The 23430-nt window shown below is 51.8% G+C and overlaps 1 protein-coding gene across 1 annotated transcript in view; it reads right to left on the bottom strand.

The window, feature by feature from the left end:
* CFAP74 (cilia and flagella associated protein 74) overlaps nucleotides 1–23430 on the bottom strand; it is a gene marked incomplete at both ends in the record, with an annotated part of 71365 nt that overhangs the window by 39952 nt on the left and 7983 nt on the right. Inside the window, 8 exons of the mRNA XM_080692717.1 lie at nucleotides 309–466; nucleotides 875–977; nucleotides 2576–2686; nucleotides 3403–3598; nucleotides 3759–3817; nucleotides 5336–5440; nucleotides 6111–6209; nucleotides 7987–8118. Coding sequence (XP_080548843.1) covers nucleotides 309–466; nucleotides 875–977; nucleotides 2576–2686; nucleotides 3403–3598; nucleotides 3759–3817; nucleotides 5336–5440; nucleotides 6111–6209; nucleotides 7987–8118 — 963 coding nt within the window. The remainder of the gene's footprint in view (nucleotides 1–308; nucleotides 467–874; nucleotides 978–2575; nucleotides 2687–3402; nucleotides 3599–3758; nucleotides 3818–5335; nucleotides 5441–6110; nucleotides 6210–7986; nucleotides 8119–23430) is intronic.

The following is a 23430-nucleotide window of genomic DNA, read 5'->3' on the forward strand; positions in this document are numbered from 1 at the left end:
CCAGGGGGCTGTGCGGGAGGGCCGGGCTCAGGCAGTTCCTGAGGAGGGGCCTGCAGGGCGGGGGACCCACAGCTGGGCACCAGGGAGCAGGGAGAGGGAGTGAGGCGGGAGGGGCCCCGCTGCCCTGCCCCTGGGGGAGCGCGTGCTCCCTGGGTGCAGGGGCTTGGAGGGAGGGCTCAGGCAGGTGAGGAGGGCAGGCGGGTCGTGCTGGAGCCCTGCCATGTCCCTCATCTGTAGTGACCACTTAGCTCAGCAGTTCTCCCTGTGCCCAGCGTCCAGGCGGGGCCTCTGTGCCTCTGTGCCCTCACCGTCTCTGGGCCTCCAGCTCCTGGCGCCGGCGTTGGTGGAAGAGGTGTTTGAAGGCATCCCCACCCTGGGCCAGAATGCCCTCCTTCTCTGCCTGGGCCTTCTGCTCCGTCAGCTCCGCCTTGGCCTGGCCCCAGGCCTGAAACTTCCGCAGCGCGCCCTGGAAATAGGGAACTCTGAAGCCATAGCATCTGGCCGTGTGCACGTGCGCGCACACACACACACACACACACACACACACACACACACACTCAGGGGCAGACCTTTGAATGCTGTCCTGAAGTCAATGCTGACGCTGGTGGCCACCATGCCCTCCCCAGGGCCGTCTGCCGGCCTCCTGCACAGCTGCCCCCTGCTCTTGCAGGTGCTCCCCGGCTGCCCTGCACCACCGTCCTGGCCCAACCCCCGCACGGGGCCCTGCGCCTCCCAGCCATCAGTGCTCTTGCCGGGAGCCAGGGGAGAGGCTGCTGAGGACAGGCGCCCAGCCCCCAGGCGCAGGCCCAGGGGAAGGAGCCCTGCGGCCCACCCTCAGGCTGGGGTGGCCTGAGGCAGTGGTGGCCGCGCCTACCCGGTGGGCTGCGATGTTGTGCTTCAGCGCCAACACGGCGTCCATGCGCTGCCTCAAGTGCTCACGGGCCTGCATCTCCTCCTCCTGCTCTTGCTTCCGAACCCTGGAGGAAGGTGGATTTTACTTTATTTTAATCATTCATTTATTCTTTTTTATTTTATGGTCCTGGGAGTTGAACCCAGGGGCATTCTACCTCTCAGCTACACCCCCAGCCCTTTTCATTATTTTTTTGTTTTGTTTTTGTGGAACTGGGGATGGAACCCGGGGGCATTCTACCTCTGAGCTACAGCCCTATTTTTTATTCTTTATTTTGAAACAGGGCATAAGTTACAGAGGGCCTCACTCAGTAGCTGAGGCTGGCTTCGAACCTGTGATCCTCCTGTCTCAGCCTCCCAAGTGCTGGGATTACAGGCCTGCCCACCACGCCCAGCTCATTATTTGTTTTTGAAACAGGATCTCACAAGGTTGCTGGGCGTCTTGCTACTTGCTGAACTTGCTGGCCTAGAACCTGCGATCCTGTCTCAGCCTCCCAAGCACGGGAATGACAGGCTTGCACCACCATACCGGGCTGGACAGTGCATTTTTATTTTTTATTTATTTATTTATTTTTTTGGTGGTACTGGGGTTTCTGGAAGCCCTTCTTTCTCCAGGCTACACTCCTAAACCTATTTTATATTTTTGAAACAGGGTCTCTTACACCCGCGTGGCTGGCTTCGAACCTGTGTGATCCTCCTGTCTCCGCCTCCCAAGCGCGGCGATCACAAGCGTGCCCACCATGCCTGGCCTGGACAGTGCATTTTTAGTGGGGTGCACGTGGGTGACGCTGGTGTGACGTGCAATGACAAAGCTGTGAGCGTCAGGCACTGGTCACCTCCACCACAGAATAGGGCCGGAGACGGCTCTGAGCCGGAGGCCGGGTGGGGAGGCCAGCAGCCGCGCAAGTTCCCTTGACTTCAGGGTCCTATACCTCATGGTCTTTCCCCCAAAATATACAGCAGCTCAGAACTAAAACAACAGATCAGTGTGTGTGTGTGTGTGTGTGTGTGTGTGTGTGTGTGTGTGGTACTGGGGATGGAACCCAGGGGCATTCTACCTCTGAGCTACAACCCCAGCCCTATTTTTTATTTTTTATTTTGAAACAGGGTCTCACTGAGTTGCAAAGGGCCTCACTAAGTAGCTGAGGCTGTCCGTGAACCTGGATCCTCCTGTCTCAGCCTCCCAAATGCTGGGGTTACAAGCGTGCGTCACCATGCCTGGATGATCAGTTGTTGTTTTGTTGTGGCACTGGGGTTCCTGGAAACCCTTTAACCTCTGGGCTACACTCCCATACCTATTTTATACTTTTTATTTGGAAACAGGGTCTTTTAAGCTAGTGCGGCTGGCGCGATCCTCCTGTCTCCGCCTCCCAAGCACGGGGATTACAAGCGTGCGCCATCACACCCGGCCCAGACCTATTTTTTATATTTTTATTTGGAAACAGGGTCTCTTAAGCCAGGGAGGCTGTCTTCGAACCTGCGATCCTCCTGTCTCCGCCTCCCAAGCGCAGGGATTATAAGCGTGCGCCACCACACCTGGTTGATCAGTTGTTTTTTGATGATTAGGTAATAACTTAATGAAATGGGAAATTTCAGAACCAAAGCAAGGGCTGCCCGTTCTAGGGTTCCTCAAGGGCACCTGCAGGAAGATGGAGGGTCAACCCACCGTCCCAAGGAGGCCTTTAGGAACTTCACCGCGACCCTGTGGTTCTTCTGGGCGTCTTCTGCCAGCTTCCGGTGCCGGAGCCCCAGCTCCCTCTGCGTGTGCAGGGACTTCCTGCAGTGGCATGGGCCAGGGAGCACAAGTGGCATCATCAGTCAAGTCTGGGGACACACGTCGCCGCAGCACGTCGCTGTGGCTCCACGCAGTGCTCTGCTGCACGGGCTCTGCAGATGCTGGGAGCATCAGGTGGGGTCGGCATGCAGGCGACAGAGGTGCCTGTGAGGCACCACCGGGGCCCTGGACGAGGGAGCCTTCAAAGCAAGGTCCAGCCTGGGCTGGGCAGGAACCAGCAACAGTGGCATCATAGGGAAGGGAGGGAGGAGAAGGAAATGGGTGGGGGACGAGGACCGGGTGTCCACAGCTGGGGGCCTGGGTCCCCCAGAAGCAGAGGGTCTAGCAGAGAGCTGGGCATCTGGGTGAAGGTGGAGGCATGGCCTGAAGAGGGGAGGGAGGCCAGGGCACAGGGGAGTCTGAGGGCTGGCGGTCCAGAGGAGGCAGGCTTGCTTCAAAGGCTGCGGCGGGCGGGGCTTCCACCAATGACCTAGACTTAGGGGACCAGTGGGGAGGAACCTGCACCCCAGGGCGCAGGTGGGCTGAGAGCGGCCGAGGTGGGATGGAACGCAAGAGCGGTGGGCTGGCCACCAGTGCCTGGCCGGGGCACGGCCGCAGGCCAGGGGAGGGCACCGCATGCCAGGAAGGGGGCGGGGAGCTGGGCAGGACATGGTGAGCTGGCGAGCGGGCTGGCGCCCGGCCGGCATCGATCCACTCACCGCACCCTCAGCAGCTGGTTCCTCTCCGCCTTCCCCAAGGCCTCCTTCTCCTTGCAGAGCTGCTGAGCTGCGTGCGCCTGGCGGAGCCTGTCTCTGGCCACTGCCTGCTCCTGGCTGGCCTTCTGGATGGCCTCCAAGTGCCCCTTCTTGACCTCGATGTGCCACATGGCGCTCCTTGCAAACGACAGGACACTTGCTGTTTATGGTGGCAAGGGGGTTGGAGCCCTGGCCAGCCCTCGGTGGAGCGGCCCCCGGAGAGCTGCAGAGCCCTGGCGCCGAGCTGTGATGGACACTCCGCAGTTGCTGGTCGCCATCAAGGAGGCTGGCCCCTGCCTCCAGGGAGCCTCTCAACCCACCCCGGAGGCGGAGCCCCGCCCCGGGAGTAGCCATGGGGTCAAGTCCAGCCTGGCGGAGGCTGCGGTGTGACACTGGCCAGGTGGTGAGAGCCGGAGCTCATTTTGGAGGGTGAAGCAGGAGAAGGAAGCAGCAGTCTGACGGAACCGAGCGACACGCGGGAACCGTGGGTTATGAGCAGACAGCAGAGAGGGGGCGCAGGCTCTGCGGCAGGCAGCGCCGGGCTGGGAAGGCCGAGCTGCAAGGCTCCTTGACAAGGGGCGGGGCATCTCACAGCAGCAGAAGTGCTGCGGAGTGATGGGGCCCCAGCAGGGAGGGCTCTTGTGGGATCAGGGATGGCGGGGGACACCGAGGTGGTCAGAGAATGGGCTGCAACCCACCAAGGGAAAGAGAAACCACAGCCCACAAGGTGAACAAACAAACACACCCAGAAGAGAGGGCTCTTTTTTTTTTTTTTTTTTTTTTTTTTTAGTATTAGGGAATGAACACAGGCATTCTGCTGCTGAGCTACACCCCCAACCCTTTTTTGTTTTTGAAACATCTTGCTAAGTTGCTGAGGCTGGCCTTGAACCTGTGATCCTCCTGCCTCAGCCTCCTCACGCACTGGAATTAGAGGTGTGTGCCACCACACCTGCTGGGAAACACTTTTTAACAATGGTGCTGATTGTTCTACAGAAGCACAAAAACCAGGAAATATAAAAAAGGGAAAAGAAATAGACTCTGCAGTTCCTAAGAATGTGAACAGGCATGGAGAGAATGGAAACACCTAACAGTGTAAAAGTTCTCCTTCCCGTTACTTCATTTAGCAGGTTACTTTTGACTTTTTTTTTTTTTTTGCAGTACTGAGGATTGAACCCATGGGCATTCTACCTCAGAGCTACACCCAGCCTTATTTTTCATTCTTTTTCTGCTTTTTTTTTTTTTTTCAGAATTAGGATGGGACCCAAGGCTTTCTACCTCCAAGCTATACTCCCAGCCCTATTTTTTATTCTTTATTTTGAAACCGGGTCTCACTGAATTGCGTAGGGCCTCACTAAGTAGCTGAGGCTATCTGTGAACCGCGATCCTCCTGTCTCAGCCTCCCGAATGCTGGGATTACAAGTGTGCGCCACCACACCTGGTAATGTGTGTGTGTGTGTGTGTGTGTGTGTGTGTGTGTGTGTGGTACTGGGGGTGGAATCTCTAGGCTACACTCCCAGACCTATTTTCTTATATTTTTATTTCTCTCTCTCTCTCTCTCTCTCCCTCCCTCCCTCCCTCTCTCTCTCTCTCTCTCTCTCTCTCTCTCTCTTTTTTTTTGGTGGTACTGGGGTTCCTGGAAGCCCTTCTACCTCTGGATACACTCCCATGGGCTATACTCCGGACCTATTTTTTTACTTTTTATATGGAAACGGTCTCTTAAGCCAGCGCGATCCTCCTGTCTCCGCCTCCCAAGCGCGGGGATTACAAGCGTGCCCACCACGCCCGGCCACCCCTGGTGATTTCTAAGCCTCATGAAGAAGCACAAGCATACACTCGATCGTATTCTTAGTCCTCCAGCTAGGAGCTGACCGCACGCTCCCGGCCTCCCGCCGCTCACGCGCTGTCCTTCAGTGTGGCGGTGATTCTCGTCCGCAGGTCTCTCTCCCTCTCCAGCTCTCTGCACAGGCGTCTGGAGGCGGCCTGGAGGCGGCCCACGGCTGCCCTGGAACATGGGCGGGGAGACAGGACCCCAGGTCAGCGCCGTCCCTGCAGCCTGGGACAGAAGTCTGCCAGAACTGGTTAGCCAGCGGCCAGGAGGTGGCGCCTCGGGAGGCTCCTCTAACACTCCCAGGGAGCCCACCTGCTCTGCGGCTGGCTTTTCCTTTTAGGAAGCGGGGGCCACATTCCTGGTAGCCCGGCGGGGGCCCAGGAAGGACCGGCACACTCCTGAGAGGCCCTGGGCCTCCTCACCCGTCCCTCTCCTTTCCGGCACCTGTGTCTCTCCCCGTGTCCTCCAGCTGGGGAGCCAGACACAACCCTTCCTGGGATGGCGAGCAGGGGCCCCTCTCCAGGTGGGCAGAGCCAGGCCCTGCAGACCCCGGATCAGAGCCCGGTGCTGATAGAGCGGGAAGCGGGATGTGGCCCCTGGTCAGCTCAGGGATCGCCGTGGACCCCGGGCCGCTGGCTCCCATGGACTCCGGAGGGCTTAGACTCCTGCAGAGGCCAGGGCGGGGCTTGCTGGCCTAGTGTTCCTTGTCTGTACTGTTCTGTCTGCCTGCCACCCTGCAGTGAGGTTGGCTGCGACCCCACCTGCTGCACACAGTAGGTGCTTCGACACGGCCCTGCTGAGCAGATGAAGCCCGGTGGCCCGGGACTCCCTACAGGTCACCTACGTGTTGCTGGCCTTCCTCTCGGCGGCCATCTCGGCCGCCACGCTCTCTTGCTGCTTGCCGAGGAGGTCCATCCTGTGGCGGCAGGCGCGCAGCTCCTCCCTGAAATGTGAGGCGGGAGTGCGGATTCCTGAGGCCCCGTCCCACCCACCTCATCTCTCCGCAATCTCTCCATCAGGGTCTTGAAAACCCCGCTGAGGGTGCCAGCTATGTGGCTGCCACCCAGAGGTGACGTGCCCGGGCAGCCAGGGGCCACACGAGAGTCGGCAGTTCGGATGGACCTGCAGGAGCCGGCGAGCTCGGGGTGTGGGTGTGAGGACACACGGCTGCAGCCGGGCCAGCTGAGCGCCGACTGACCGGCGCGGTCGGTGTGTGGCCTGCACTGGACAGCAGCTTCTGTAACGTGGCTTGTGCCCCAATGAAAAGAAACCAAACAGGGCTGGGGAGGGCTGGGCGTGGTGGTGCACACTTGCGAATGCTGGAATCACGAGTGTGCACCACCATTCCAGAGGCAGAGACGGGGATGGGATTGTGGACAGCCTCAGCTACTTAATTTAGGCAACTTCGCAACTCAGTGAGACACTGTTTCAAAACTAAAAAAGAAGCCAGGCTTGGTGGCACATGCTTGTAATCCCAGCCAGGAGGATCTCACAGGTTCGAAGCCAGCCTCAGCTATTTAGTGAGGCTCTCAGCAACTTAGTGAGACTCTATTTCCAAATAAAGTATAAAAATAAGTCTGGGTATATAGTCCGGAGGTAGAAAAGCCCCTGGGTTCCCCCTTTAGTCACACACACACACATACACACACACACTCTAAATAAATTTAAAAAATAAAAAAGAATAAAAAATAGGGCTGGGGTATAGCTCGGTGGTGCAATGCCCCTGGGTTCCATCCTCAGTACCACAAAAAAAAAAAAAAAAAAAAAAAAAAAGAACAGGGCTGGAGATGTAGCTCAGTGGCTGAGTGCTAGCTTAGCATGTTCAGTCCCCAGCACCACACTCACACATACACACACACAAAAGCCAGGTGTGGTGATGCATGCTATAATCCCAGCATTCAGGAAGCTGAGACAGGAGGACTGAGGTTCGCGGACAGCCTCAGCTACTTAGTGAGGCCCTCTGCAACTCAGTGAGACCCTGTTTAAAAAAAAAAATAAAAAATAGGGCTGGGAGTATCACTCAGAGGTAGAATGTCCCTGGTTTCCATCCCCAGTACTGAAAAAAAAAAAAAAAGAACACAGCCCTCTAAAGGACACTCGGAGGACGGGGAGCCGCAGGTCAGCGCCAGGTGCAGGGACCGTGGGCAAACGCGCGTGTCCTCGGGTGCCTCGCGTGCTGCAGTCTGGGGAGCCAGGAGCCCGTGGTGTGTTTCCCAGGGGCTCACAGGAGCACACCTGCGGCACCGCGCTCAGCACACCAGGAAGGGGAACGCAGTCACCTGCGGGTGGTGTGCGGGGACAGTTGTCCTCTTAGTTTCCAACTTTTCTGTTTGTTTGAGATTATTTTTCTTTCTAGATGCTGGGAACCCATTTAGTGTTGCTGCTGACCAAGCGGGCAGGGAGACCCGAGCAGACACTCGCGCAGACCGGCCCGCAGGACACGGGCAGAATGCGGCCCACAGGGCCCCACCACGCCTGGCCCACACAGGAGACGGACAGCACTGGCCCGGTGGGACCCGGGAGTACCGTGGTTCTCCAGCAGCCAGGTCCCCTCCAGGGCCCCGGGGAGGAAAGGGGGCTGAGGCCTGGAGCGACGCTGGCCGCCCCTGGCAGGAGCCGTCCTGAGGGCTCTCAGGGCCTGCCTGCACAGGGCTGACAGGGGCGCAGCGAGCCGGGACCCTGGGCCTGGGCGGGGCGTCGCCCGCGGTGGGCAGGCTCACCTTGTCTTCTGAATGAAGAGGTCCTTCTCTTCCTGCATCGTGCCTAGCAAGTCCAAGTTCCTCTTCAGGTGAAACTCCTGGAACCTGTCTTTGCCAGCTGCTGTCTTCTTGTCTCCAGCATCTTTCACTGAACTTGAAATAAAAAGGACAGCAGCTGCCACCCATGCCGCCCACTGGCCTGCCAGTGGCCTGTCCCCCCGCAGCGGCAGTGGCAGCCTGGATGAGGACCCTTCCCGGAATTACCAGCAGTGTTCCGCGGCCTTCTCTGCCCCCTGAGGAAAACAAGCCACCTCAAACCCCGAATCCTCCGGTTCACCTCTTTCTAGAGAGTTAAAAACAAACAAGTCAAACATTCAACTCTGAAGTTCAGGGTAAATCCTGAGTGGCTTAGCCTGGGCGGGCAGGTGGTTCTCAAAGTCCTGGGGGTCCCCGAGACGCTTTCAAGGAGCCTGCACACTAAAACTGTCTACGTGAGTGCACGAGCACGCAATGCGTGCACGCGCAGCTATCTTCTATTGAACCAGGCTCTATATTACTTTCTTTTTTTGTAACCCAGGTGCATCTACCTCCAGAGCGAGATCTCTAGACCCCTTTCTAAATTTTCTTATTTGGAAACAGGGTCTTGCTAAGTTGCTGAGGCTGGCCTTGAACTTGCGATCCTCCTGTCTCAGCCTTCTAAGTTCTGGAATTATAGGCATGTATTGACAAGCCTGGCTTCTGTTACTTATTTTGTGTGTGTGGTCCTGGGGTGGAGCCCAGGGGCTCTTCTACCTCCGGGCTATACTCTCAGACCTATTTTATGTTTGATTTGGAAACAGGGTCTCACTAAGTAGCTGAGGCTGGCTTCGAACCTGCGCGATCCTCCTGTCTCAGCCTCCCACGCGCGGGGATTACAAGCGTGCGCCATCACGCTCAGCCTTCTATGTTACTTCTAATAGTTTATTATTTCTATTGTAAATGACTAAATGTTAAACTGTTTCCTGTGTGTGTGTGTGTGTGTGTGTGTGTGTGTGTGTGTACCGGGGGTTAAATCCATGGAGGGGTATTTAACCTCTGAGCTATACTAGACTTTTTATTTTTTTATTTTGAAATAGAGTCTGGCTAAGTTTTTCTTGGCCTCAAATCCATAATTCTACTGTCTAAACCTTCAGGCTACTGGGATTACAGGTGTGTGCCACCACACTGGGTCAGACTTTTTTTCTTTCTTTTTTTTTTTTTTTGGTGTGGTACTAGGGATTGAACCCAGGGGCATTAGACCTCTAAGCTATACCTCTCCCCTATTTTATTTTTATTTTGAAACAGGGTCTCACTAGGTTAATGAGAATCTCACTATTTGCTGAGGCGATCTTCAAACCTGTGATCCTCCTGTCTCAGCCTCCCAAGTATTGGGATTATAGGCATGTGCAACCATGTCTAGCTATCAGTTTTACTCTTTTTTCTTAACAATACTGGGGATTGAACCCAAAGGCATTCTACTTCCAAGTTATACTACCAGCCCTATTTTTATTCTTTATTTTGAAACAGGGTCTTACTAAGTTGTGGAGGGCCTCACTAAGTAGCTGAGGCTGGCTGAGGACCTGCGACCGTCCTGTCTGTCTCCCACGCACTAGGATTACAAGCATGCTTCACCACGCCTGGCTCGGCTTTACTTATTGACATAGAAAATGTGGAAAGACATAACCAACATATACAAAAGCTTATTTTTGTGGTACTAAGGTTGGAACCCAGGGGCATTCTACTTCTGAGACACACCCCAGCCCTGTTATTTATTTTGAAACAGGGTCTCACTGAGTTGCAAAGAGCCTCACTAAGTAGCTGAGGCTGGCCGTAAACCGCGATCCTCCTTTCTCAGCCTCCCAAATGCTGGGATTACAAGTGTGCGCCACCATGGCCAGCTCCAAAAGATCTTTGAGTCTCTAATATTAATTTTCAAGAATATACAGGTGTTCTAGCCGGGCGTGGTGTCGCACGCTTGTAATACCAGTACTTGGGAGGCTGAGAATCTCAGATTCAGGGCCAACCTCGGCTACTTAGTGAGGCCCTCTGCAACTTAGTGAGACCCTGTTTCCAAATAAAATAGAAAATAGGTCTAGGAGTATATCCCAGAGGTAGAAAGCCCCTGGGTTCCACTCCCAGTACCACCAAAAGAAAAAAAAAAAAAGAATAAAAAACAGGGCTGGGGGTGTAGGTCAGAGGTAGAATGCCCCTGGGTTCCATCCCCAGTATCACAAAAACTCACAAAAGAATACAGAGCTTCTCAGACAAAACTTTTAAGAATCATTGTCTTAGAAAATCATCACAGAGCCAGGTATGGTGGTGGACGCCTGTAATCCCAGTACTTAGGAGGCTGAAACAGAAGGATCACAGGTTCCCACCCAGCCTCAGCAACTTAGTGAAGCCATTGGAAACTTAGTGAGATCCTGTTTCAAACTAAAAAATAAAATAGGGCTGGGAGGATGTAGCTCAGAGATAGAATGTCCCTGAGTTCAATCTCTAGTAACACACGCGCGTGCGCGCACACTCACACACGAAAGTATCACAGACTTTTAGTAAAACATGTCAAATTGAACTCTTGGGGGTCTCTCCATGCCTCCACTAAGTCTCTGAAACGACTGAAAGGAAATTTAAAAAGGTATGAGTTGCCAGGCGTGCTAGCACACACTTGTAATCCCAGTACTTGGGAGGCTGAGACAGGAGGATCGTGGCTTTGAGGACAGCCATAGCAAGCAGTGAGACTCTCATCAACCTAATGAGACCTTGTTTCAAAATAAAGATAAAACAGGTGTATATTGAGGCTGAAGCTCAGAGGTAGAATCCTCCTGGGTCCCCCCCCAATACTGCATAATAAATAAATAAAATAGCATGGGTCAGCCCGGCATGGTGGTGCACGTCTATAAATCCCATACTTGGGCAGCTGAGGCAGGAGGATCGCTGTTGGAGGAGGACGGCCTCAGCAATTTAGGTTCTCAGCAACCCAGCGAGACTTTGTTTCAAAATAAATAAATAAATAAATAAATAAATAAATAAATAAATCATAAAAGGGCTGGGGTGTAACTTGGAGGTAGAAGGCTCCTGGGTTCAATCCCCAGTACCATACACATAAAAACAAATAAATAAGAAAATAAAATAAAAGGGTGTTTGTGTACTACCCCAAGGAGAGCAAGAGAGGGGCCAGGGCCGGGGAGGAGCCAGGGCCCGGGCGGAGCCAGGGCCGGGCGGGAAACGTGCGGTGGGCAGGGACCCAAGTGTGCAGACAACAGCTGCCTGGGCCCAACACAAGACCCAACTCAAGGACAGCTCGGAAAGACCTTAGATCATCAGAAAACGCAAAAGGAACTAAATGCTTCCAGGAAAAGAAAATAAAAATAGGTCACTTTCAAAGGACTGGGATAAAAATGGCATCCAGTTTCTCAGTAGTGATGTTGGGAACTAGAAAGCCCTGCTGCCACTGTCAACAGTCTCAGCCACAATGTATCTTTCTTTTAGCTAAAAACAAAAATAGAAGCTCCCTTGCTAAGGCAAAGCATGGATTTAGTGGGCACAGCCTGTCCGGGTGAGGGCGGCCGCGAGGCCTCGTGGTGGGACGCGTGTCACTCGTGGCCGGGCCTCCAGTACCATCCTCCGCGACGGCGGCGCTGTCCACAGGCTTCTTCCTATACAGTGCGCTGGCCACCTCCTCCATGCTGGGAGACAGGAACTAGCTGGGAAAAACACACGACATAGATCAGCAAGCTCTCTATTGTGACAATAATTTCCTTATAAAAGACGTCAAGGTACCAAAGTCAATCACTAAGCCGGGCGTGGTGGCACACGGTTGTCATCCCAAACGCTTGGGAGGCCGAGACGGGAGGATCGCAGGTTCAAAGCCAGCCCCGGCTACTTAGCCAGGCTCTTGGCAACTTAGTGAGACCCTGTTTCCAAATAAAGTATGAAATAGGTCTGGGAGTGTAGCCTGGAGGTAGAAAAGCCCCTGGGTTCCACCCCCAGTACCACAAAAAGAAAAAAAAAAAAAGTCAATCACTAAGCAAACAGGAGAAGGAGGACAGGGGAGGGCTGGGGTTGGGTGGGCGGTGGGGAGGGGTAAATGAGTGCTGTGTGCATGTGTGCCTCTACGTCTTGTATCCCACTAAGATGCATGACTACAATGCACCAATTAAAAAATAAATGTTTTTTAGCCAGGTGTGGTGGTGCACGCTTGTAATCCCAGCATTCGGGAGGCTGAGACCGGAGGATCGTGGTTCGCGGACAGCTTCAGCTACTTAGTGAGGCCCTCTGCAACTCAGTGAGACACTGTTTCAAAATAAAAAATAAAAAAAAATAGGGCTGGGGGTGTAGCTCGGAGGTCGAATGCCCCTGGGTTCCGTCCCTGTTACTGCAAAAATTAAAAATAAACCTATATCTATTGTGAAGGTCCCCTTCCACTTAGCGTGCGGTTGCTAAAGCACCGCAGTTCTTTCTTGTTCATTGGTGAATGCTGTTTCGCTGTATGGATGGACCACATCTCACTAATCAGCTGACAGACACTGGGCTGTGTGTACTTGAGGCGATTATGAATAGAAGTGCTGTTGTATGCAGAGTTTGAGAGGGATGAGAGCCCCAGGGAATGTGCCAACTGAAGCCTTCATTAGCTGGCCAGCGGCAGAGCCCCCGTCTGAAATCAGAGCAGAGGGGCGCCCGACTGCCCGGGGTGGGGGCTTATGAAAGGTAGGCAGGCGGGTTATAGAAGTCCCGGTTAGGAGGTGTTGGGGCAGGGGACACCACACAGGAATTTTAGGTAGAGATGAGCCCTGCTGGGGGAAGGGGTAGTCTCTTTCCTTCTGGGAGTAGCGTGGTCATTCCTGGAGGAACGCGGTTAAACTTTAGATTTGCCGCTCACCACAGGAAGAGGGAGGGGGGTTCAGTTACGGGGTAGAGCTGGCGAGACCAGACCGAGCCTCTCTGCTTCCACACCGTGAACATCTGGACACACGTTTCCCTGTTTTTATTTCTTTGGGGTCTGTTCTTATAAGTCCAACTGCTGAGCCAGGCATGGTAACGCACACCTGTGATCCTGGTGCACGAGGGGCTGAGACGGGAGGATCGCAGGTTGGAGGACAGCCTCAGCAACTAAGCAGGACTCTCAGCGACCTGGCAAGACCCTGTTTCAAACTAAAAATAAAATGGGTCTGGGGGCTCAGCTCAGAGGTAGAATGTCCCTGGGTTCCATCCCCAGTACATAAAAATAAAGGGCTGAGTCCCACAGTAACGCCATGTTTAACCTTTGAGGACCCGCCAAACTGTTCTCCACAGCAGAGGTGCTATTTCCCATTCTAACCAGCGAGGTAGGAGGGGTTCTGATTTCTCTGTGTCCTCACCAACATCTATTTTTTTTCTTTTTGCTGTACTGGGGATTGAACCTAAGGACATTCTGCCTCTGAGCTACATTGTCAGCCCTAATTATTTATTTTTTATTCTTTATATTTGAAACAGTGTCTCACTAAGTTGCAGAGGGCTGGTGATCCTCCTGTCTCAGCCTCCCGAGTACTGGGAGGATGCTGCCACCATGCCTGGCTAACTTCTATCTTTTTATTACATTCATTCTAATGGTAGAGAAATATTATCTCATTGTGGTTTTGATTTGCATTTCCTTAATGGTTTGTGATGTTGGACATCTTTTTATACAATTGTTGGCCAGTTGTATATCATCTTTAGAGAATGTCCATTCAGAAAAAAATAAATAAAAGTAAATGTCAAAAAAAAAAAAAGACATTGGGGAGCTGGGCATGGTAGCACACACTTGTGATCCCAGTACTCGGGAGGTTGAAATGGGAGGATCTCAGGTTTGTGGTCAGCTTAAGCTACTTAGTGAGGCCCTCTGCAACTTAGTGAGACCCTGTTTCAAAACAAAAATGAATAAAATAGGGCTGGAGGTGTAACTCAGAAGTAGTATGCCCCTGGGTTCAATCCCCAGAACCACACACAAAATAAAATAAAAATACATTGAGGAAATGAATAGATACATCACAGGCTAGGAAAAAAATATTTGTAGCATGACTATCTGACAAAGGTCTTGTATCCAGAAAATCTCATAAGTTATCAACAACATAAAGTCCAAAGTGCAATTTTTTTTTTTTTTTTGGCGGTACTGGGGATGGAATCTGGAATCCAGGGGCACTCCACCTCTGAGCTACACCCCAGCAATATATATATATATATATACACACACACACACACACACACACACACACACACATATACACATATACACACACATATATATATGATTTTGCGGGTCTGGGGATGGAACCCAGAGGCATTTGACCTCCAAGCTACATCCCCTGCCCTATTTTTTATTCTTTATTTTGAAGCAGAGTCTCACTGAGTTGCAGAGGGCCTCACTAAGTAGCTGAGGCTGCCTGTGAACCTGGATCCTCCTGTCTCGGCCTCCCGAGTGCTGGGATGACGAGCCTGCGCCACCACACTCCAATCTCAAAAGTCAGAAGATTTAGAGACATGACAAAAGGAGATGCCGAGATGCCAATGAACACGGACACTTTGTGTATCATCTACAGTCAGCAAGAAGAAGCATATTAAACCACAGTGGGCAGCCAGGCACGATGGCACACGCCTGTGATCCCAGCACTTGGGAGGCTGAGACAGGAGGATGAGGGTCAGATACAGCCTCAGCAACAGGGAGGCTTTCAGCAACCTACCATCACCCTGTTTCAAAAAGAAGAATAAAATAGAGTTGGGGGTGTAGGTCAGAGGTAGAATGTCCCTGGGCTCAGTCCCGGTCTCCCTCTCTCCCTCTCACACACACACACCCATACGCACACACGTGTGTGTGTGAGAGCCAGAAATTGAACATTTACCATCATGCATTCCACTGCATGTTAATGTTACCTTGACAGAACACACACACAGTACCAAGGGTCAAAAACAATTTTTAGCGGACTTTCAGGAAGATGGCGACCAAGAAAAGCAGCGTTTATGAGCCCTGCTAAAACTCAATCTCTGCTGCCACAAAATCAGCGCTTTTCATAGCCAGAAAACACCATCAGCAGAGAAATAAAAAATGTAAACACAAGGGACAGAGAAAAAAAAGACTAGAAGAACAACCAGAGACCAGAAATCAAGCCCGCAATGCGGCAGCAGAGCCTCGCTGGCGCCATCTTCCCTCACAGCACCAGGCTCCAGAGAGGAAAGGTAAGCAAGGAGCTGAAGTGAGCAGCTGCGGATCATTCGGGTGGAATTCAGCAGTTCTTTCAGCGCAAAGAATGCCTAAAACTCCCAGTGGCCGAGCTCATCACACCTTCCAGACACTCAGAACGGAGCTCAAAACCAGAAAAGAAATACACCAGCCTCACAGCCGAGGGCGTGGCAGCGGTGCCATATTGCCAGCAGTGCCAGCCTCACAGCAGAGGGCGTGGCAGCGGTGCCATATTGCCAGCAGCGACAGTGAGTTCACCGTGCCCTGCCACAGCTCCAGATCTGCACGCACAATAACCATGAGTGAAATTGCGACCCCTAAAGGAGAAATCTCTGTACTGCACTCCCAGGGACTTGCGCAGCTTTGATAATCTCCTTGGGTTGGACGTGGCAGTGCACCCCTGCAATCCCAGTGCAGGAGACTGAGACAGGAGAGCCATAGGTTCAAGGCCAGCCTCAGCAATTTAGTGAAGCCCTGTTGTGTGGCGCTCGCTTGTGGTCCCAGTACCAGGGAGGCTGAGACAGGAGGATCGCACAGGTTCGAAGCCAGCCTCAGCTACTTAGTGAGGCTCTCAGCAACTTAGTGAGACCCTGTTTCCAAATAAAGTATAAAATAGGTCTGGGAGTGTAGCCCAGAGGTAGAAAGCCCCCGGGTTCCACACCCAGTACCACAAAATAAATAAACAACAAAAACAAACACGCTTGTAATACTAGCATTTGGGAGGCTGAGACTGAAGGATCGGGTTTGAGGACAGCCTCAGCTACTTAGTGAGGCCCTTTGCAACTCAGTGAGAAGCTGTTTCAAAATAAAGAATAAAAATAGGGCTGGGGTGCAGCAGCTCGGAGGTAGAATGCGCCTGGGTTCAATCCCCAGTACCACAAAAAAAAAAAAAAAAAAAAAAAAACAGCAGGGCCTGGTGGTGCATGCCTTTAACACCAGTACTTGGGAGGCTGAGACAGGATGATTGTAGGTTTGAGGACAGCTTCAGCAAGTAGTGATACTCTGTTTCAAAATAAAACTTTAAAAAAAGGAGCAGGTGGAGAGAGGGGGCTAAGACAGCACAAAGGTAGATGGCAACAGATGAATAGGACGCGTACTCCTCTGAGCAACCCCGGACGTCAGATTCTGGTTTAATACCTGATTGGGAAAACATATGGAGACACTTATAGCCATGACTTCCCACCCAAAATATGAGAGAAGAGATGGACCTAGATGGCGGAGACGGCGATGGCAGCAGCAGACAGTACTCGGGAGAGGTAGATAAATCCAATCCAACCCGCCTTGAACTGTTGGAGAAATCCCCCCCAAAAAAGACTGCTCCTTCCCCACATGCTCAGGACTTCTGGACAACATACTATGTAAGAAAAATGCTCGGGAGGAGGGCCAAGATGGTGGTGGCAGCGGCCAGTATCAGGGAAAGGTAGGTAGTTTCATTCTAATCCACCCTGAACTTTTGAGGAAATCTCCCCCAAAGTTGACTGCACCTGCCCCACATGCTCAGGAACTCTGGACAACATACTATGTAAGAAAAATGTTCGAGCTGGGCTTGGTGGCGCATGTTTGTAATCCCAGCATTCGGGATTCGGGAGGCTGAGACCTGAGGATCGCGTTTTGTGGACAGCCTCAGCTACTTGGTGAGGCCCTCTGCAACTCAGTGAGACTCATTTTCAAAATAAAGAATATAAAATAGGGCAGGGGGTGTAGCTCAGAGGTAGAGTGCCCGTGTTCCATCCCCAGACCCGCAAAAAAAAAAAAAAAAGAAAAAAGAAAAATGTTTGGGGTGCGTCAGATGGAGCCCCCATAAGCGGGTGGGCTGGCGCCACGCATCCCGAGAACCAAGGGTGCGCCTGGCTGCTGCGCTCCTCTGCGCAGCACTAGGGCTGGGTGCGCTCGGAGCAGCAGAACCTGCTCTCCATGGTGAAGCTGTGGGCCTCCGCTCTTGGCGGGGAGATAAAACACATTGCTACTAAATACTTGGGCCCCCAACTCCTGCAAAAGACACGTACTGTTTTCTTTTATTAAAAAGTATTGAAGAGGGAGGAAGATGGTGGCGGCTGCAGCTGCAGAGGCAACCATGGCCAGCGCGGTGTAGGTTGACAGTGGCTGAATAGGACATGCATCCCTCTGAGAAACCCTGGACAACAGATTTTGATTTTTTTTTTTGGTGGTACTGGGGTTCCTGGAAACCCTTCTACCTCTGGGCTACACTCCCAGACCTATTTTTTTTATATATTTTTGAAACAGGGTCTCTTACGCCAGTGCATCTGGCTTCGAACCTGCGTGATCCTCCTGTCTCTGCCTCCCAAGCACGGGGATTACAAGCGTGCCCACCACGCCCGACAACAGATTTTGATTTAATAGCTGATTGGGACAACACACAGAAACATTTCCAGTCATGACTTCCTACCTGAAATATAGGAGAGAGAGTGGAAAATGGTGGAATTAGAGGCAAGATGGTAGCACGGTGCCCGCCACTGCAAGAAAAGTGATTTTTGGAGAGATATCCCAGAAGAGATCAGAAAGCAGACTGCTCCTGCCACACATGCACAGGAATACTTAACAACAACACACTCTAGGAGAGATCAAGAAGGCGGCGGCGGCAGCCAGTATTCAGGAGAGGCAGACTGATCCAACCAAATCCACTTTGAATTTTTTAAGAAATCTCCCCAAAAGTAGACTGTCCCTGCCCCACATGCTCAGGAACTCTTGACAACATACTATGTAAGAAAAAGTTTCGCGGAGACAGACCAAGATGGCGGTAGCCGCGGCGGCCAGTATTCGGGAGAGACAGACATATCCAATCCAATCCACCTTGAATTTTCGAAGAAATCTCCCCAAAAGTAGACTGTTCCTGCCACACATGTGCAGGAACTCTGGACAACATACTCTGTAAGAAAAATGTCTGGGGCAAGTCGGAGGGAGCCCCGCCCATATTGCTGGCTGGCTCGCTGTGCCAGGTGTCCTGGGAGACCTCAGCTCATGGCGGTCTGCGCTGCACTGGGGGCTAGGGTATGCTTAGAGCAGCGGATCCTGCTCTCCCTGGTGAGGCTGAGAGCCTCCACTTTCAGTGGGGAGATAAAATCCACTGCTGCTAGGGAATTGGGCTCCCAGCTTCTCAAAGAATACATGCTATTAATAGCATGTATATATTGCTATTAAAGAAAAATATACACACACACACACACACACACACACACACACACATATATATATATATATATATATATATATATATATATATATATATATATATATGGAGGGAAAAATGGGAACCTCTGTAAATGTCTTGCCCACAGTGACAGGGACCAGAGCCTGTTGCGGGACAAGGCTGGGTCTGGAGCCAGTGAGGCTGGGCCTGGACCCTGCTGCAGGGCGAGGCCGGTTCTGGAGCCAGCAAGGCCGAACCTGGAGCCTGTCATGCGGCAAGGCTGAGTCTGGATCCAGCGAGTCTGGGCCCGGAGCCTGCTCCGGGCCGAGGCCGTGTTTGGAGCCTAACCAATCCACAGCTCCCTACCGGAACAGCTGCAGTTCCTTCTGAGGATCCCCACTGGGATTATAATGACAGGGGCCAGGGAATAAAAAAGACAAAACACATAATACTATGGCTTCAAGCTGAGCTCAGGTAACTCTCCAGGTATCAGGTAAGCCAATCTCCTTCTTGATTGATACGACTGCTACCTACTCTTTTCTCCCTTTCTTCTCAGGACCTAGTTTCCTTTCCCAAATCAAGGTTCAGGGGATTGACGGCATGCCCTCTTGCCCACATACTACAGGTCCCCTTTTATGCCATTTATAGACCTTTATGGTTAACCATCCATTCCTGATTTATCCCTTCATGTTCTACCCCCTTTTTAGGTAGAGACTTTTTAACCAAAATTAGGGCTGAACTTTAATTTCTCCATGGCTTCTGTTTCCACTAATATACTTTTAATGGCTACAGCTACAGTTGATGACCGGGAAGCCAAACTCCCCTTCCAATAGATTTGGTTGACCCTATAGTATGGAATACCAGTGCTCAAGTTGTGGCTACATACCAGACCCCAGTCCAGATTGTCCTACATGACCCCACTATTTTCCCTGCCTGCTCCCAGTTTCCCATACCCCTCCTTCACCAACGTGGGCTTAAACCCATTATTTCTCATCTCCTGGCCCAGGGACTGTTTATTCCTACTAATTCCCCTTATAATATCCACATTCTCCCAGTTAAAAAGCCTAATGGGACTTATCGTTTAGTCCAGGATCTCCATTTAATTAATGATGCGGTGGTCCCAAGCCACCCAGTTGTCCCTAATCCCTATGCCCTCTTATCTCAGATTCCCCCCAATACCGCCCACTTTTCAGTTCTCAACTTAAAGAATGTGTTTTATACAATTTCTCTGCATCCTGAGTCGTACCCCCTTTTTGCCTTCACTTGGGAGGACCCCGATACCCAGGTTGCTCAACAACTAACCTGGACCGTCCTCCCCCAGGGTTTTCGAGATAGCCCACACCTCTTTGGACAGGCTCTAGCACAGGACCTCCTCCAGTGCCCTTGGAGCCTAGTTCTCTGTTACAATATGTGGATGACTTTTACTTTGTAGTCCCTCCCTGGAAGTGTCCAAACGGCACACTGCCCTTCTCCTTAATTTCCTTGGAAGCAGGGGTTACAGGGTGGCCCCACATAAAGCCCAGTTGTCAGTGCCTGAGGTGCGGTATTTAGGCCTACATCTCACCCCAAACACCCGAGGACTAACTGTTGACCGGGTCAAGGCCTTACGAGACTTGCAGCCACCCACCTCAGCTGACCAGATCCAATCTTTCTTGGGTTTTATAGGATTTTTCCAACATTGGATCCCCAACTTTGCCATTCTGGCTAAGCCATTGCATGAGGCAATTAAGGAAACCCCGGCTGGCCTCCTCACTTCGCCCTCAGTCATTCGCCAAGCCTTCCTGGCTCTCCAGGAAGCCCTCCTTAAATCCCCCCCTTGACACTCCCCAATCCCACTAAAGCTTTCTTGTTATATACTGATGAGAGGCGAGGGATAGCCACAGGAGTGCTCTCAACCCCAGGGACCAACCCAGGCACCAGTGGCCTGTTTATCTAAACAGCTTGACCCTACCACTCGAGGCTGGCCACCCTGCCTCAGGGCTCTGGCGGAAGCAGCCACGCTCACAAAAGAGGCTCTTAAAATTTGTCTCCGGATGCCCCTGCAGGTTTTCTCCCCACACAGACTCCAGGATTTGCTCTCTCCTCGAGCACTCCCTCTTCTGTCACCTTCTCGCATTCAGGGACTTTATTTATTGTTCATGGAAAATCCAGATATTAAACTGTCTCATTCCCCGGCCCTTAACCCGGCCACTCTGTTACCAGTGAGCCAGGGGTCAGGCCCCGATTCGTGTTCACCTAACGATGTTCACTCGTGTGTTGATATAATTGAAGCTTTAGCTAAACCTCGTGAGGACCTCCAGGACACCCCCTTCTTAATCCAGATGTTACTTATTTCGTTGATGGCATCTCTGTTACTGACCCCAGAGGTAAGAAAAGGGCAGCTTATGCAGTGGTCACCCTAACTCAAGTCATTGAGGCTGCCAGGTTGCTGGATGGTACTACCTCTCAAAAGGCTAAACTGATTGCCCTAAATCAAGCTCTACACCTGGCAAAAAACAAGTGGGTAAACGTATATACCGATTCCAAGTATTCCTTTTTTTTTTTTGGTGGTACTGGGGTTCCTGGAAACCCTTCTACCTCTGGGCTACACTCCCAGACCTATTTTATATTTTTATTTGGAAACAGGGTCTCTCAAGCCAGTGAGGCTGGCTTTGAACCTGCGCGATCCTCCTGTCTCCGCCTCCCAAGCACGGGGATTACAAGCGTGCACCACCACACCCAGCACAAATACTCCTTTTTAATAGCACATTGCCATGCCTCAATTTGGAGAGAGAAATTTTTCTCCACCAAGGGTTCACCCATTGTTCATGCCACCTTGATTAAGAAACTCCTCGATTCCCTTTCTTTACCATCTGAGCTGGCCATCATCCACTGTCAGAGCCACCAGACAGAATCTTCCTTAGTTGCCAAAGGAAACAGTAAAGCTGATTATACACAAGACAGCTGACACAAGAATCTCAACCAACCCACCTGCCTCTGTACTGTTTTTAACCCTCCCCTCAATGGCACCTAATTACAGCTTGGCTGGACAAAAACACCTGATCAAATTTGGGGTGTCCAGCACAGGAAATGGTTGGCTCATGATACAGGATAAGATTGCTCTGCCTGAGGCTCAGGCCGTGTATCTGCCTAACACACGACTCCCTCCACGTGGGACCTATGGCGCTGAAGCATTTCCTGAGCCCCTTCTTTCATTCTTCTCTCCTGAAGCGGCTGGTTAGTAAAGTCAGGGCCTCCTGTTCTACTTGCACTGCTGTGTCTCCCCAGGGAGGCCTTTGCCCCTCCTTTCCTACCCACCCAATGAGAGGACACTTGCCAGGACAGGACTGGCCAATCGACTTCACCCATATGCCATCTCACAAAAAACTAAAATATCTTCTTACCATGGTAGATACCCTAGCAGGTTGGGTAGAGGCTTTTCCCTCAAAGGACGAGAGCCAGCACGGTGGCTGATGTTCTATGCTCGGACATCATTCCTCGGTTTGGACTCCCTAATTCCTTACAGTCTGATAATGGACCAGCTTTTATTTCTAAGGTTACTCAACAGGTGGCACAAGCTCTTGGCATTTCATGGAAGCTCCACATCCCATATCGACCACAGACGTCAGGAAAGGTAGAAAAAATGAATGGGATCCTTAAGAACCACCTAACAAAACTCTCTCTAGAGCTGCGAGTGTCATGGCCTGAACTCCTGCCACTAGCTCTGGCCTGTGTGAGGGCCACCCCTCAAAGCCCCACCTTTATGAGCCCCTCTGAATTGCTGGACGGTCGCCCTTTCCTGCTTAATCACGCTCTCTCTTCAGATTCCCCTCCTTTGCCTTCCTATCTTCCTTACTTGTCTTTTCTCAGGCACCTTCTTAGGGAACATGCTGACCGGTATCTCCCCAACCCAGGACTAAAAAAGCAGCTCCACACCCTGCAGTCAAGGCCCTTAAGCCAGAGGATCAAGTCCTCCTCAAGTCACTTCAACCAAAACATCTCCAACCACGGCGGACTGGGCCCTTCACAGTGATCCTCACCACACCTACCGCAGCCAAACTGCTGGGGGACCCCAACTGGCATCATCTTACCCAGCTAAAAAGTGCTCTGTTACGAGCCTGGCGTGAGGCAACGCTGGTGCTGGGGCCTCCGAGGCCGGGATCGGAGACTGCTGAGGGGTTAGGCTGGTGCCGGGGCCAGCAAGGCTGGGATCAGAGCTCACCATGAGGCAAGGCCGGTGCTGGGGCCTCCGAGGCTGGGATCGGAGCCTACCGAGGCATTAGGCCGGTGCTGGGGCCAGCGAGGTTGGGATTGGGGCCTGCTGTGAGGCAAGGCTGCTACTGGGGCCTCCGAGGCCGGGATCAGAGCCAGCCGAGGGGTTAGGCTGGTGTCAGGGCCAGCGAGATCAGAATCGGGGCCTCCCATGAGGCAAGGCTGCTGCTTGAGCCAGTGAGGTCTGGATCAGTCCACCGGGTAGCCAGGCCACTACTGGGGCCGTCAAGAGTGGGATCGGTACTTGCAACGCGGCATGCACAGAGAAATATCGCAGAAAATAAAAATCAGATGCTTCCCCTAATCAGCAAAAACTAGGAGGAAAGGGGCAACAGGAAGAGGTCGAGCTATAGAAAGGGCCCTATTGTGAAGCAACTAAGGTGACCAATCAGAGGGTATGGAATAGTGGAGGATGGAGCCTCTTTAAAATGCAGGGTTTTTTTTGATACATAAACAAATGTATCAAAGTTAATCACCAAACAAGCATGGGATCAAGGGAGGGGGAGGGAATGGGATGGGGGCTGGATGAGGGCTAATTGGATGATGTGTGCTTGTATATCCTCTCAAGTCTTGTACTCCAATGTGATTTGATATATGACTACAATGCACCAATTAAAAATAAATAAATAAAATAAAATGGAAAAAAATATTGTCACCAATACCAAGATTTTACAAAATATATTTTATATTTCATGTCTTAAATGGGAAAGCATAAATTTTAATGAAAGGGAAATTTTCTGTGTACCTTTTAACTTATAATTTAGCATATTATTATCAGATGTAGGTGATTTTACCATTTATCATATTTCTAGTTTTGGTTTTATCCATGTATGCACTTTTAAAAAGAAATTCACTA

The sequence above is a fragment of the Muscardinus avellanarius genome, assembly GCF_963383645.1.
Source record: "Muscardinus avellanarius genome assembly, chromosome: 3".
Lineage (NCBI taxonomy): Eukaryota > Metazoa > Chordata > Mammalia > Rodentia > Gliridae > Muscardinus > Muscardinus avellanarius.